This window comes from Dasypus novemcinctus, chromosome 11 (assembly GCF_030445035.2).
Source record: "Dasypus novemcinctus isolate mDasNov1 chromosome 11, mDasNov1.1.hap2, whole genome shotgun sequence".
Lineage (NCBI taxonomy): Eukaryota > Metazoa > Chordata > Mammalia > Cingulata > Dasypodidae > Dasypus > Dasypus novemcinctus.
In genome coordinates, this window is record NC_080683.1 from 41,168,127 (window position 1) to 41,185,826 (window position 17,700).

General features: G+C 35.5%; 1 protein-coding gene across 2 annotated transcripts in view; it reads right to left on the minus strand.

Annotated features, from left to right (window-relative positions):
• Nucleotides 1-17,700, minus strand: part of LMBRD1 (LMBR1 domain containing 1) — a 202,519-nt gene that overhangs the window by 157,183 nt on the left and 27,636 nt on the right. For both annotated transcript variants that reach the window (XM_058306941.1, XM_071218535.1), the window contains exon 3: nucleotides 5,660-5,720. In XM_058306941.1, coding sequence (XP_058162924.1) covers nucleotides 5,660-5,720 — 61 coding nt within the window. The remainder of the gene's footprint in view (nucleotides 1-5,659; nucleotides 5,721-17,700) is intronic.

Here is a 17,700-nt window from a genome sequence, read left to right on the forward strand (position 1 = left end):
ACATGTGTCTCTCTTCAAAACCTGGAGTGTTAAGGAAGATTTATGACATTAATGTGACAATATAGCAATTTGCTTAGAGACAAAACATAAAAGTCACACTAACAGTAAGTCCTCTAGGGTACCTATTGCTATTCTTGTTTTCCTTGGTTCTACTTGGAAACAAATTCTTTAACTACTAATAGGTCTCAAGAAGTCTTTATCCAGAGATTCTCTTGAGTAAACCTAACCAGAAACCATTTAGAAAATTTCCTTCAGTGATTAAAAATTCATTTTTAAGTAATGGGGAATGTGTGTGTGTGTGTGAGAGAGAGACAGAGACAGAGACAGACAGAGAGACAATATTTTATTTTAAAAACACTTTACAAACATGAATTTTTTAAAAAATCGCCAAAATTAGTCTGAGACTTTTTACCTCATCTAGAAAAGCACTGAAATATATTAGAGATTTTTTTGGAAACAATAAAGTGTCAAAAAATGTACATTTGGTGAGATGCTAGCTCAATTCTTTCATTGCACTAATTTCTCAGAGAATGCTTATTCCTTTTGTTCTAATATCTGAGTTGAATAAACAACAGCAAGTAACACCTGTTTAGCATTTACCACATGCCTTGCACTCATAATACTGTGAAGTGCCATTTTAGTTTGCTAAAGGCTGCCAATACAAAACACCAGAGATGGGTTGATTTTACAACAGTGATTTTATTAAGTTAAAATTTTACAGTTCTGAGGCTGTGACTATGTCCAAATCAAGTTATCATCAGAGCTGCTGTCCCAACAAAGGTCAGTTGCTGGCACTCCTGGACTCCTGCCACATGGCAAGGCAAAATGGTGGCTGGTCTCTGCCTTTCCCTCCAGGCTCACTTTCTCCCAGGCTCAGCTGTGGGCAATCAGGCATATAGCTCCTCTCTCCCCTCTCTTCCAGTCTCCTTCCTTCAGCTTTGCTGATTCTAGCCTCAGCCTCTCTTCTCAGCCTCTGAGGGATTTCTCTGTCTTTCTGTGGCTACAGGCAATACAGGAGTCCTTTCTCACATGGTTGGACAAAATGGCAACTCACTTTCTCTCCCCTCTCCTCCTTTCATGTAGGACTCCAATAAAAGGATATAGAACCACTCTGGATCCTGCAATCTAATCAAAAGGTCCCATCTACAAAGGGTTTAAAGGCACAGAATGGGTTTGCTTTAAGAACAGGATTTTTGGGGGTTGAGAAAAGACTCAAACCAACACAAATAAGTAGTATTTTATCACCATGTACCAAGAGAAATCACAGAGAAGTTACACTTCAATACTCCACAGCACTCTTCTTAAATTAGGCACTAGGAGGTTGTAAATACACAGTAAAGACTCCTGGTACAAATGGTCAGCAATTTACCAACAGCAAGTGAGGAGATATTTCCTAAAATCTTTCTCAAGTGCTCTAAAAGGTCCTGAGAGAGAAATAGAATTTGAAAAACTCTTAGTTTATCTTATTCTTCCTTATTTCTGTAACTTAATTCATCTAAACATATGCACACTACCCTATTTTCAAAACAAAATTGATTAACAGCAAAAAATAAGAATTTATTAAATACTTATTACTCTGGGATTGTCTGGCAAAGTTACAGTGAAGCCAAACAATGGAATACAATGCAGTGAATGATTCTTTTTTTATTTTTAATGTATATACATACAAGAATCTACATAGCCACACTATTTGAAATACACAAAAATATACAAGAATTTTTATAGCAGCAGTATTTAAAACAGACAAAAACTATGAAAACCCCAACTGATAATTAGTAGCAGAAATGGTTAGGTAAACTATAGTATGTTAATGAATGGAATATTATATATCAATGAGAGCCAATGAAGTACTGGTTCAACAAAATAGATTAATCTCTAACATAATGCTGAGGACGAAAGGAGCCTGACACAAAGAATACATATTGTATAATTCAACTTATATCTAGCCACAAAATGACAGCCAAGGAAGCAGTGTCACACTTTGAAGAAAAAGAGTGTCTGGCAGGAATTGACAGAACAACTACAGAAGATTATTTTTAATAGTCTCCAATAATTCCTGCTTATGATTTAGACTATCCACATTTCTACAACCCCTGCATGCATACAAAAACAAAACAAGAATTTAGGAAAAAACATTAAACAAAAGGAAAATTCACTTAAAAGAAACGAAAGTATATGGTCAAAGAATTGAAATTAAAAATTTATAGTATGGTTAGAGAAAACATGGAAATAAACACCATATATTACAATAAAGGTAAGAATTTAAGATAAGAATAGATTTGAAAGATAAAAGCAGAAGGCAGATAAAAGTTTCATACATAAGAGACAAAGGAATACTTAGGCTCAAACATGAGAGATTACAACAGAATTGAGAACTTAAGAGTCCAGACAGGGCATTTAAAAAATACATATATAACTAAGATGCTTGAAGAGCTAGATGAAGATATAAACTAACATGTTGAAAAGGAAAAAACGAACGAGCTGTTCAAGTTTCTCAGGTGGGCACAGCATCCTCAACTGAGCTGGCTTCTGAGTATAGGGTTCCTCTGAGTATAAGACAAGGGGCAGAGATAATCAATTTTATCCTCTTATCCGTCAACAAGCTCTAGGAAGCTGTTAGCTTCAGTTACCTGAGGGCTGTGAATAACTAATCAAGAGCTGGGACCATTCAGTAAAGACAAGCAGCAGTCAGGCTAACTTCTGCAAACTTCCAAGGAAAAAAAAAAATACCCAAAATTCAATTAATGAAACAGAAGATTCTCAAAAGTGTAGTTTCCAGACCTCTAGAATACATAATACAGAGAAGTTTTCAGGGCCTCCACACAGGAAGACTATTTCCATAACATTACCAAAGATATTATTTGTCTTTCTTCTATGTTGGTATGTACACTAATGGTACAAAAAGAATATTGGATAAAACTGTTGTCTCTTTGTAAGAAATCAAGGCAGTGGAATCAAACTATACCAGCAGTCATTGTATTTTTCACCAGCAAGCACTCTTAGAAATAGGGAAACACTTTTATCAGCAAAGTCCCTTAAATCTACCCTTAAGTACACATCTTTTAAAAATTCTGTGTGAACAAAAGGGACATACACATAAAGCTTACTGACATCTGAAGTAAATAGTCATCTCAAAGAAAAGCAGTTGTACTATCTAAATTGCAAGCTACAATAACCTGTGACACCAACTGTAATACAATTCTGGCTCTACCCGCCCAGAGTTTGGTCAGACTCCATAGGTTAAGAGCAAAACCCCACAGGACAGCCCCTAGACACCAATCATAAGTTCCAGAATTTCAAGGCAATCTACACTTCTGAGCATTGGCTACCAATTCAGGGTTTCCCACCACATCCCCAGGTTCCATATTTACTAGACTGACTTACATAACTCAAGAAAACACTACATGTATGATTACAGTTTTATTATTTCAACTAAGAAGGAGCCGAAGGAAATACACAGAGGAGGGCCTGGCAAACTTCCATGTCCTCTCCCTACAGATTCAGGTTGTGTCACCCTCCCAGCGCAGTGATGTATATTACCAATGGATGTTCTCCCAAGCTTGGATGTTCAGAATTTTTATTGGGGTTTTATTATTAGGCATAATATGGTTGAACTCAACCTCCAGCCCCTTGCCCCTTGTGGAGCTTGAGCTGATATGAAGTAGCTCAAAATCCCAACCTTTTCATCACATGGTTGTTCTTTCTGGTGTAGCTAGCCTGTTTTTCTAAGACCACCTGTACAGTGGCCCCAATCTGAATTATTTCCTTAGTCTGAATTATCTCCTTAGCATAAACTTAGCATAAACTGAGAGAGCCACCACAAATAAGAAAAGATATTTCTATCACATAAACTCCAAAGATTTACAGAGTAACTCCCAGGAATCTGGGACAAAGACCAGCCAAACTCTTTATTATACAACAGAGGTAACTAGCCATTTTTGTCATAGAATACAATTTCACTCAGGGAAAAAAAACTAACAAATAAGTAATATTTATAAAGCTCATTTTTAGATAATTGGCCAGTTTTTCTTCTTAGCTGTGAGCTGCTTAAAGAAACAAGACTTAACAACTTTGTCTCTCCAACTAGGACACATTCAACTTCGTGAACTTTGGGCAAACACCTGAAACTTTGCACTTAGCCAATTTAAGGTGCCCTAAAATTAGCTGTAACTCAACCAAACTGACTTTCTAAGCACCCAGGTCCTCACAATTTCTTCATTTCTAATACTGTTCTCTTGTTATCTAAGCTCAAAACACCATCACTTTTCCTTCTCACTCTGCTTTCTTCCCAACATCCAATCAATCACCAAGTCCTGTAATTCTTTAAATTCCCCTGGCAAAGCACAAGAGCAATGGTGTTTAGAAGATAGATAGACTAAGTGGGAGTTTGTACCAGGTGAGCCCTGACCTCTAATATTCCATTATACTATGAACACTATTCTTTAATTATGAAAGTTACCATTTCTGTCCTACTACCATGGCTGTCTTAATCTTTTTCTTCTTCTTCAAATGTTTCTCATTCCCAGAATATCTCAGCTGGGAGTATATGGCAAAGAAGGAAAAAGCAAAAGGAGGAGCAACAGAATCACCATCCTGAAAATGTTTAGGTTCAGCATACTTTACCATTTTAAAAAAACTATTTAATTTGTCAAATGAAATCAACTGTTTCCTGAATGAATTTGACCACAGATTCCTCCTTCTGCAATTGCTTTTTTTTTAGCATATTTTATGGGGTGCATACTGATTTTAAAAAATGCTTTGGGAAATGCTTGTCTACCCCATGTCTAAAAACTGCCTCACGAGTGAGGTGAAAGTTCAATCGATAATTTGAAGGTGTTAACATTCCTAAAACATTTTCATTAAAGGAGATGGCTATTTCAGAGTGCTATTTATAAAAATATTAAATTCTACATAAGTATCATTTTTGTTTAAATCTGCAAAAATGACAGAATTTCATCTATATTTTAGATCAGGAGAAAAGGCAACAGAGGTTAGAGCCAAAGCAGCTGAATTAAAACCCAATGAAAACCTTGAAAATTATTTCAATGATACAAACTTCCATAGATATTTTCAGTTCTCAATTTAATGTCCTAATGAAATTTTAATATCTTATTTAATTTCTAAAAAATGACATCTCTTTCCCAACTCAGCACTTACACCCTTCCAGAAAGGCATTAGTGTCCTTTTTACTCAAAGAGAAAATTTTGGGAAAATCTAGATGGTCAAAGCTTTTATATAATCTAATGTTGGAGAAGATAGGAAGAGAGGTGGGAGAGAAGGTAAGAACCAATCAACCACCAAACAACAAACCATCCCCTGGATTAAACTGACTCTTCAGAGTCCAATAAAGTTGAAAATTCTAATTTTTAATTTTAATTTTAAATCCAGAGATTAAGTTTGAGAAACTGGTAATGGTAATAAAGGAAGAAACCTGAGATTTAAAGTAACTTGAATGAACCACCAAAAGAAGTAGAACCCATGAAACTAAATGAAGCAAAGTTAAAGAAGTTTCAGAGTTGTAAAAATGACTGCTGAATTATTTATTTCTGGCATAGAAAACAGTAACCTCCTTTTTGGAGTCAAAATTAAAAGTTATCTTAGTTTTATTCTACGTTTTGTTTAGCAACCCAAATAGGAAAAGAGATTGAAAAATACTTACTATAGTAACCGTATAATACAGTGTCCTCAATCTGTGTGCTGACATTAGCATTAGCCCAATCCTAAAATAAAAAAGGAAAACAATGGAAATATTAATGCAACATTCTTAAACAAATTAAAGAATAGGCTAATTTTAAAATTTGCTTAATATTTCTATTTAGGTTTTAAAATGGCTAAATATCACTTTTAAAATGTAACATCAAAAGAAACATAGTATGGTCCATACCTTTAAGAGGTGAGAGCCAGACAAGTAGATAATTTTCAATAAGTCAATGCTTGAAATAAGATGACAGTTGATAAAGTCATGGCTCAAACTCCCAGTTCCAGGGAAACACATGAACAGGAGGTACATAACTGACTACAGATTAGGGATGGTTTTCCAAAAACTCTAAACTGAGACCTGAAGGAACAGAGGAAGTTATCAGGGAAGAGATGGGAAAATGGTAGGAAGGAAGGATGAGAAAAAAGGCACATGCATGAAGGGCTTGAAAAGTTGCAAGAAGCTAAATATAGATTATCTAGAACTTTTGAAAAGATAAGAAAAGGTAGTTGTAAGGGAGGGAGAGGAAGGGCATATCATATGTTGGTGACTCAGCCTAAGTATTTTGGACTTTGTACTAAGAGCAATGGAAACTACTGATGAATTTTATGCAGAGAGGAAAAACCTGATTTGTGTTTTAGAAAGAACCTATCTGCTGTATGTATTATATATAGAAAAAAGAACTAAAAGAAAAGTCGACAGCTCCTTTGCATTCTTCACACAAAAATTTTCTTTAAAATTTTAAATTTAGAAAATAACAATTCAAATTAATCTTTCAAACAGAAAAAAAAACTGTATACTAATTAATTAGAACTAAGCACACTGTTCAATACCCTAAATTTTACACTTGTAAATAATTAAACTTGGAGAGTCTAAGTGACTGGTTATTGTTACAAAGTTAAAAAGGCTCAAATTAGAAGGCAGGTGGTTTCAGTAAACAGAGCTTACATCATTATCAATATCCCACTATAGTGGTTCTTAAGAAAAAGAATAAACATTCAGTTGGTTTAAAATATTTTAGTTTTTCTTTTCTTCATTTTTTGGCCTATGAACATTTCTAGCAATGAGCATCTATGAATTTCTTACTGACAAATACTTAACAAAAAATGTGGAAAATCCAAACTTGCCTCTACAGATACATAACTTTGACATACAATGAACAATGAATAGTATTTTCCCAAAAGATAATTATGATAATGGTCTTTCATCAATTGTAACAAATGTACTACTGTAAAGCAAACTGTTAATAATGGGGGGGTGGAATACTCTATATTTTCTGCATGATTTTCTGTGAACCTACAAATTCTCTAATTAAAAAAAGGCCATAAACAAACTTAAGAATAGGCTAAATTTAAAAATTATGTTAACTATATCAACTATATAAAGAAAACTAACTTAATTGAAGGATATAGAAGATCTAAATAAATGGAAAAATCACATGTTCCCATAGGAAAAGACTATAAATACCAATGCCCTCCAATCTATAAAACCTATATTGTCAATCAAAATTCTCATGTAGGAAAGCAGATGTGCTCAAGCAGCTAGGTGCCTGCCTACCACACAGGACATACCAAGTTTGAGTCCCGGTGCCTCCTAAAGAAGATAAGCAAGACAGGGAGCTGACATGCTGGGCTAGCGCAATGAGCTGACACAATAAGATGACACAATGAGGTAATGAAACAAGGAAACACAATGAGAGACACAATAAGCAGGGAGCGGAGCGGGGGTGGCTCAAGCAACTGGGCACCACTCTCCCACATGGGAGGTCCTGGGTTCAGTTCCTAGTACCTCCTAAAAAGGACACAAGCAGACACAGAGAGCACACAAGCAACACATACAGAGAGTAGACAGTGAGTGCAAAACAACCGGGGGAGGGAGGAATACAAAAATAAATCTTAAAAAAAAAAAGCCCCAATGTAGTAGAGGGTAGAGTATTTTGACATGTTTACTCTAAAAGGCATCTGAAAAAGAACAGATATGCAAGAGCCAGGAAAACTGTTGGAAAAAGTCTAACACTGAGGAGTTTACCCAAGCAAATATTAGGCTATAGTATAAAATATGAAAATCTATTAAAATAACTTTTTACTTATCTAATTGACAAAATTTAAAATAGTGGCAAAATGTGGAAGAAAAACTACCACTTACCCAGTAATAATAAGAAACATAATCTATAACCTAGACATTCTTTGATGTAATCTATCCTAAAAATATCAGTACATAGATACTTTTGAAAGACAAGTAGTACTGTCCAATAACAGTACTTTAGGAACTCTTACTAGGTTGTCTAACAATAAACTAGCCCAAAGGGGGCCTTCCCTTCCACACAGTTAAAGGAAATGCACTGAATCTTAATTTTTCATGGAACTAAAGGGCCGCAACATCTCTACATATTCAGTAACTGAAATATCCCAGCACCCCATGCCAAAGCTCAGACTATGTGGCACCCAAGCGAAAATGTTTTTCTACCTGCAAGGCTACTTTCTGCTTGCCCTATAAGACAGAACAAAAGGATGGTGAAGTTCCTCTGTTGAAGCAAAGTCCCATGATGCTTCTAGCTGCCCACTCCTTTGCAGAAAGTCAGGAGTATAAGAACCTGTGCACCTGCTGACCCTCCCTCCCTATAAATTCAAGTCTGCATCAAGTAATGTTTGTTGGTCTTTGCCCAAGCCCTTTACTCAGCAATATTGTGTGCAGCACTGTTTAAAATATTTTAAAATGGGAAAATGCATTATTATACATTCATAACATGGAATAATGTAGACAACAACAACAACAAAAAAAAAAACAATGAAAAGCTCTGTATGAACTAGTATAGATGGGTATACATGAAGTACTTCTGAATGGGAGAGAAAGAACAATATGCAAACCAAGAGTAATAACACAATGCAATCCAAAAAAATAACTTGAAAGAAATACATGTATATAGAAAAATGTGAAAGAAAGTATAAATAGCCCTTAGAACTTAGGAAGGAGAAAGCATAGGATGCGGGAAGGAGGATTTCTATGCAATGTTTGGCCATTTTTCACCAATAATCCAAGAATTTAAAGGAATATGTATATAATCAAAGCTTCAGCTAAGAGCTATTTCTTCAGTGATCGTTTACACAAAGTAGAAGTTTAAAAAGTTTGAAGATGATCAAATTAAGAACAATGCTTCATTGGGCCAAGAATAATTACAGCTATCTATTTTTTTCTTGTTATACTGTATTACATTATACAAACTCCCCACCAACTAAAACTGCTTGAGTTCAACCTTAGAAAAAAAAACTAAAAACATAAAGTCTGAAGGTAATTTAAAGCCAAGAATAATTGGAATTTAGCATCTTTTATTCCAAAAGTTTTACTTATCCAAATCTCATAGCAATAACAAAGTATTACTGTTACTATTTTAAAACCACAAAAATGTACAAAATATACAACAGCACTCAAGTACTATTAGTGTATTTGGCTTTTACACACTATCTTGTCTCCAAGGTATTTGATGTGCTGTCAAGTGAGCTTAGTTTATGAAACCTTCCTTCTCCTACATTCTGAGAACCACTATGCCCTTGATATGTTTTATAAACTATTGTTTCCCAAAGTAGAAACCAAAGAAACAGAGTCATTTGGGACCCAAAGGAATGTGGGACAATCATTAAGTACTATCACTCACTTCTACCAGATAACCTCATCTTGGATACAGGGGGTGACCTAGGGTTGAATCACTGCCCTCTTGGTGGGCTATACAAATGGACACTCACACAGAAGAAGATACATAGAGGACTAGAGAGAGTTCCATAGACATGGAAGAGGAGAGGACTTGTCAGTTTTGATCCTACACCCAGGGAAAAGAGATGAGCCATTAGTCTGATAGTTTACAACTGACCTTGTGAAGAGACCAGAGGAATTGAGCCCAGAAAGAAATGAGCCCTCCAGGCTACAGCTGAGATAGGAAGAAGCCAGGCCCACGGAGACTTAAGAGGAAACAGGAAGGATGAACCCTCACAAACATCACCATCTTGCTTCAACATGTGACAACAGACTTTTGATGAGGAAGTACCTCTTGTGGTACCTTGACCTAGACTCTTTAGGGCCTTGTAACTGTAAGTTTCTACCCCAAATAAATACCCTTTATAAACGCCAACAGATTTTGGGTACCTTGCATCAGCACCCAACATTCTGTATATATCACTATCCAAAGTTACTGGCTAGCCACACAAAACACTTTAATAGAACACCTACAGCTATTCTTTAAAGTTCTTTTTTATCTGAAAAATTATTTCACAAAGAACTGGAAGCAAAGAAATTATCTAGCTAAAATTCTCCATAATGCATTACATTAAGAAAAACATCAAAAGAAAAAATTCAGCCTTACAACATGCCTCTAACATAAAAAAGGCAGGCCTGCCCACAGAAAGACCTGGGAACCTTCTGTTATTTAAGCCAAATATTAGCTCTCAATGGCATCCTGGAGTTGCCAATAGTTGTAACTTATAAAAAGTCCATAATCAGTTTAGATGCTTCAAAATAGTTGAGGTGGAAATGAAGTTAGAGAAAACATATATGCATTAGAAATATGAAGTGCACATTACAAAATTAGGATACAACATCCTAATTGGATGCCAATGCCAACTTGAAGATTTATTTTAAGTAACAAGGATGAGATAGATTAAAGCCAGTAAAAGTGGCAAACTTTTACTCAACATGGCTGAATTTACAATTGTGGAATAGTCTGAAGAACTATTTCTTAAATACTTATATATGTCTACCACTAGACAGTTAAAGAGAGTCCAGCAATGACCTTTTGGAGGAAATACATTCTAGAGCTTACTGAGTAAATGTTTAAAAAAAAAAAATCATTTCTACTTTTGAGAGTTAGCACAGGCCAGCTTCAGATAAAAACTCTTGTGAATTTCACTACAAGAAACAAGAAACAAATAATGTTACTGAAAGCAGGGTATCAAGAAGAAACCTGGTACATTATCTAGGCTCAGGAATGGCTAGAAATGAACAGAACTAAACAGACATCAAAGTAAATGAGAAATGGTGGGGTTGGTGGTAGGGGAAGGAAACCCTACACTTGATGCATAAATAATCCACTAAAAGTGAAAAAAAGCTTTTAAAAGTAGAGGGGAAAAACCATTAAATGGATTTCACCTTTCTAATTATTGGTGTCACATTTAAAGCTATCAGATACAAAATATGTGCATTAAATACAGCTATCCATATTGTGCTCTTATGGGACATTTAATAAGTAGCCCCTTAAGATTTTATTAGTAATATTTTGCTATTGTAGGTGGATGAATTCTAAAAGGCTTACCCAAACAAGTATAATGCTGTCCCAACAGATTAAAAAAACAAAACACACTAGTATCCAAAGACTACTAATTTAAGCATGAGCCCAGAACTATATAATGTAAAAGATAGTAATTTCATGAAAATACTTGCTTTAGAAACTTCAAGGTGAAAAGAACATTTTCCCATAAAACTATAAACAAGTCAAATATTCTAAATTAAAAATTAAAAAAAACAACAACTCCTATTCAAACAATAACTATGTTTCTATTATACCAGTATACTGGTAAGGCTTATAGCCTGCTATAAGCCTTAGCATTTATTTATATATTTGCCTATTTAAATTTAAGAGTTCTTAGATAAGAAAATATCCTAAAAGTTTATAATTACATAAAAAGAATACCCTGACACCCTAAACTTGTCAAAATCTATTATTCAAGAAATACAGCTGTGGCTGATTGTGGGAATACTGCAGAAAAGATTGCTCCAGGAACCAATTATTTCAAAACTCTGGAGTCCAGGAGAACACTGGTCAGCATCCAAGGAAGAGCAGGAAGAGGCTGGTAAATTACAGTAAAATCCAGTAAAATGCTTTCTCCACATGGAACTTAGCAGCACTCACTCCCACTCTTGCAGCAGACTGGAGTGAAGTCTAGCCTTTGGCATAGATTGCTGGTGCCAGAAAAGAACATAAAAATCCCCTTCCACAAGATCCAGGGTGGGCATAGACTCATCACTAATCATCGCTTTTGATTAGTGACTTTGGATTGCTGGCTCGGAGGGGAACCATTGTTCCAACCAGTCCCAGACAAAAGCAATGAAGACTGTACACTTTCTCAGAGCTGGAGAGACAACTGAAGGGCTGCATTGGCTGGGCAGGTCAAGAAAGTGAAATTCTGAGGAGCCATGGAGGAAGCTCCTGGTAACCTTCTAGGCTCATCACCTACCCCCCCTCATCCAGGGAAGTTTGAAGGTGCCTGGCACTCCCTTTGTAGGCTCCTGGACTGGTTCCAGCTAGGAAAGAATGATTTAAGCAGTGTAATTAACAATTGAGGCAGATGGCTTGGAACAAAGGTTTACATGATTTAAGTCCCACAGTAGAACATCAGCTAGAGGGAGAAGGTTTGTCTTCTGGAAAGAAGAGAGGGTATTCAAACTCACATAAACAAGGAAACTCCTAAGTCACTAGCATGCATAAATCCAGGACAAGACAAGGCCCAGAAAAGAGGGGAAGACCCTGCACTATGCATTTGCCTTGGACTGACCTTCCTGATAGGAGGGCTGACATTGAAGAAAAATTCTGTCGTATCACACTGATATACCACACAAAGACTTTTAGAAAACTGATCTCCAATATGCTCTAGAAGATTAAGGAAAATACAGAGAAAGAAGTAAAGGATATCAGGAAAACAATGAATGCACAATATGAGAATCTCAGTAAAAAGAAATTTTAAAAAGAACCAAACAGAACTACTGGACTTAAAGACTACAATAAATGAAATGAAAAATTTCTGAGAGTTTCAAAAGTTGATTAGAGCTGGCAGAAGAAAAAAATAATGAGTGAAATCAGAGACTGACTAAAACTGAAATGAGTAAAACTAAAGAGCAGAAAGGAAAAGGAATTATGAAAAGAAAAAATAATTTCAGAGACCATCAAGCATACAAATATACACATTACGAGAGTCCCAAAAGGAAAAGAGAGAAAGGGGTAGAAAGAATATTCAAAGAAAGACAGAAAACTTCTCAAACTAGCAAAAAGAGATGAATATGCATATCCAAGAAGCCCAGAAAACACCAGAGAGGATAAACTAAAAGAAAATGACCCTGTGTTACATACCGATTGAACTGTTAAATACAAAGGACAAGGAAAGAGTTCTGAAAGTTACAAGAGAAAAAGGAATATGCTACGACCAGGGGAATCCCAGTTACATTAAGTGCCAATTTATCATCAAATATCATGGAGGCAAGAAGACAGAGGATTAAAATATTTAAAGTGATGAAAGAAAATACTTGCCAACAAGAATCTTAATCCAGTGGAGACTGTCTTTCAAAAATGAGGTAAAGATTAAGACATTCCCAGATAAACAAAAATGTCCTATAAGAAATTCTAAAGGGAGCTCCTCAGACTGAAAGGAAAGGACACTAGACAGGGGTTCAAAATGGCATAAAGAAAGTAACAAATTGGGTAATTATAAATGCCAGTACTAATGCATTATACATCTGGAATATAAATCCACTTCTTACTTTTGACAGGTGCTAAAATGCAAATTCATAAAAAGTAATAATAAATCTATGGTTTTGTACAAAAAACATAATTTGTAACAAGTACAAAAAAAGCTGTGGATGAACAGTGTATGTGTATGCTAACAGAAGGGAAGTTGATAATAAATCAAACATTATTATTATGTAGTTAGGATATTAAATTTTAACCTCATGATAACGTCAAGAAAAATAGATGAAAAACATATGCAGACAGAAATGAGAAGAAACATATTATGGTGCAATACGAAAATTAAATAAATGTAAAAGTAGGCATTAACAGAAGAATTGAGAAATAAAAAAGGTATAAGACTTCCAACAAAAACTAAATAGCAAAAAGGCAGAACAAGGTTCTGCATTTTCAGAAATGGATTAAACTCTCCAGTCAAAAGGCAGAGATTGGCAGAATGGATAAAAAAGCATGGCCCAACTATACGCTGTCAAAAAAGAGACTCATCTTAAATTCAAAGACATAAGTAGAATGAAAGTAAAAGGACAGAAAAATAAGTACCATGAAAGTAGGAACCAAAAGACAGCTGGCGTAGCTATATTAATATAAGATAAAACAGACTTTAAGTCAAAAACAATTACAAGAGACAAAGATGGTCATTATATACTGAGAAAAGGGTCGATTCAACAAGAAACACAACAATTATACATATATATGCCCCTAACGACAGAGCCCTGAAATATAATAAGTAAATACTGACAAATTTGAAGGCAGGAAGAGATGGTTCTATGTTAACAGCAGAAGACCTTACTATACCACTTTCAATAATGGATAGAACATCTAGAGAGATCAATAAGGAAATACAAGATTTGTACAATACTCTAACTACACCAAACAGACATATATAGGACACTTTACCCAACAACAACAGAATACATATTCTTCTCAAGTGTACATTTTAAAGGACAGAACATATCTTAGGTCACAAAACAGGTCCCAATAAATTAAAAAATATTGAAATCATACCTTGCATCTTCTCCAACTACAATGGATTGAGGCTAGTAATCAATAATAAACAATGGAAAATGCACAAATATGTAGAAAATAAACAACATACTTTTAAATAAGCAATGGGTTAAAGAGGAACTCACAAGCAAAATTAGGAAATATCCTGAGGCAAATAAAGATGAAAATACAACATACCAAAACTTATGGGAGGCAGCAAAGACAGTGCTGACAGGGAAATTTACAGCTCTAAATGCTTACTTACATTTGAAAAGAAGGAAGATTTCAAATCAAAGACCTTACCTTAAAAGTGAAAGAACTGGAAAAAGAGCAAAATAAACCCAAAGACAGCAAAAGTTAGGAAATAAAGATGAAAGTGGAGATAAAAGAAAGTGTATGATCCCATGAAAAATAATTAGAATAAGCAAACTCAGAGTCAGAATCTAGACTGACAAGGGGATGGGGTGGGGCTAGAAATAAGTTAGTACTTAAAATGCAGAGTTCCTATTTGAAAGATGGAAATATTATGTGATGGTAGCACAATACCATGAACATAATAAACAGCACTATGCAACTGGAAAAAGACCTTGAATAAAATATGGCTAAGCCACTTCAAAATGAGTCAGGTCATCAAAGGGGTTGCACTTAATGCACATCTCAGCAGGATCTCATCTACAGCCAAGTAGATACTGATATCACCCAGGTCCTATGGTCATGGCAGATGGCTCCGGAGTTTCGTGCCTTGCCAGTGGACCCTACTTTGGCATTTGTGCTCCCAAGTGTGACAGAGTTGGACTCAGATGTGACGTCTCTACACATGCTTCTTCTTCTGTCTCTTTTATTCAAACTGTGGTTGACACTGGGGTTGGCAGGTATACGTCCAAGAGACTTGAATCTCTGGGCTGTCCATATGCCAGATGGGCCCTAAGCCTCAGCCGAGTTGCAATACCAACTCTCCAGTTAATTGGACTCACCCAGGACAGTTAACAAGGAGGTGAAGATGGACAACCACCACATCAAAGAACCGTAAGAGCCTACAACTGCAAGCAGGAGAGTCCCAGCTGACAGCCATGTGGGATCAAAGCCCCCTCTCAATTAAGAGGTGGAGTGGGCATCACCATCCCAGAGTACTCAGGACTGGGGAATAAAATATGGACTAGAGTGGACTTACTGGTGTACTATAGACTTATTATGATTCTAGCAATGAAAGAAATTGTATCATTGATGTGGAGACAGTGGCCACTGGAGTTGCTGAAGGCAGGAAGAGGGAAAAAGAGATGTTATATGGGGGCATTTTCAGAACTCGGAGTTGTCCTGAATGACACTGCAGGGACAGATTCAGGACATTATATATCCTGCCATAAGGCCCCAAACGGACTGGGAGAGAGTGTAAACTACAATGTAAACTATAATCCATGCTATGTAGCATTGCTCCAAAATGTGTTCATCAATTGCAATGAATGTACCACACTAATGAAAGAAGTTGTTGATGTGGGAAAACTGGGGGATGTGGGGAGTGAGGCATATGGGAATCCCCTATATTTTTTAATGTAACATTTTGTGTGATCTATGTATCTTTTAAAAAAAATTTTTTTAATTAAACAGCACTAAGATATACACACACACACATATATATATACCTAAATGTGATTTAAAGAGGAAATGTTAGGTTGCATATAAATTATTAGAATAAAATTTATTTTAAAAAAATCCATGGAACTGCATAGTGAACCAAGTTAAACCATAGACTACTTTACATTTATAAAAATGTGCTTTCATCAATTGTAACAAATGTACCACAACAGGAAGATATTAATTGAATGTTATACGAGAATTGTGTATTTATTCATGTTGGTTCTGTAAACCCACAACTTCTTTAATAAAAAACTAAAAAATTTTTAAATTAAATTCAAATACCACATGATCATCTCAATTGTCACAGAAAAGGCATTTGACAAAGTCCAGCTTTCCTTCTTGATAAAAACCCTTAGAAAGATATAAACAGAAGGATACTTCCTCAACATGACACAGGGCATCTATGAAAAACCCACTGCTAACATTTTACTCAAAGGTTAAAGACTGAAAGCTTTGCCTCTAAGATCTGGAAAGAGACAAGGATGCCCACCATCACCACTGTTATTTAACATTAGCCTGGAAGCTCTAGCCAAAACAATAAGGCAAGAAAAAGAAATAAAAGCATCCAAACTGGAAAGGAAGAAGTAAAACTTTCACTAGTTGCAGTCAAATACGATCCTATATACAGAAAATCCCAAAAAACTCACAAGAAAGCTCCTAGGGATAATAACTGAATTAAGCAAAGTGGTGGAGTACGAAATAAACATGCAAATTATCAGTAATCTATATACTAGTAATGAACAATTTGAGGAGGAAATGAAGAAAAAAATTCCATTTAAAATTCCAACTCGGGTAATGGATGTGGCTCGAGCAGTTGGGTGCCCGTCTATCACACAGGATGTCTGGGGTTCAGTTCCCAGTGCCTCCTAAAGAAAACAGGCAAGTCAGCAAGTTGACACAACAGGCTGGCACAGCTAGATGACATAGTGTGATGACGTAACACATGAAGAGACACAGCAAGGAAACCCAATGAAAGACACAACAAGCAGGTAGCAGAGGTGGCTCAAGTGATCGGGTGCCTCCCTCCCACATGGAAGGTCTAGGGTTCAGTTCCCAGTACTCCTAAAAAGAAGACTAACAGCGAGCACAAACGATGGGGGGGGGTAATTAAATAATTAATTAAATTAAAAATAAAAAAATAAAATTCTAACTAAAAGAATCAAATATCTAGGAATAACTTTAACCAAGGATGTAAAGTACTTGTATAGAGAAAACTACAAAATTTGCTAAAAGAAATCAAAGAAGATCCAAATAAATGGAAAGACATTTTTTGTTAAGCTCATTGTTTAGAAAACATTGTCAATTCTACCCAAAGAGATTTATAGATTCAACACAATCCCCATGAAAATTCAAAGAGCCTACTTTGAAGAAATAGAAAAGCCAGTCATCAAATTTATATGGAAGGGCACAGTGCCCCTAATACCCAAAACCATCTTGAGAAAAAAAAAAAAATGAAGTTGAAGGACTCACACATCCTGACTATAAATGTATTACAAAGTTAAGGGGTCAAAATAGCATGGTAGTGGCCCAAAGGTAGATACATAGGTTAATGGAATCAATTGTGAGTTCAGAAATAGACTCTCACATCTATGGCCAATTGATTTTTAAGATATATTTTTAAGATATATTTTTTATTAGAGAAGTTGTAAACTTACAAAACAATCATACATAATGTGCTGAATTCCATACAATATCCCTCCACCAACACCTTACATTCTTGCAGAATATTTGCTACAGATTATGAGAGAACATTATACTATAATTATTAACTATGGCCTGTAGCATACATTTGGTAAATTTTTTCTATATCCCCTCTTATTAACACTGATGCAAGATTATAATACCGCTCTTTACTATTGTCCATATGTTCTATTAACTG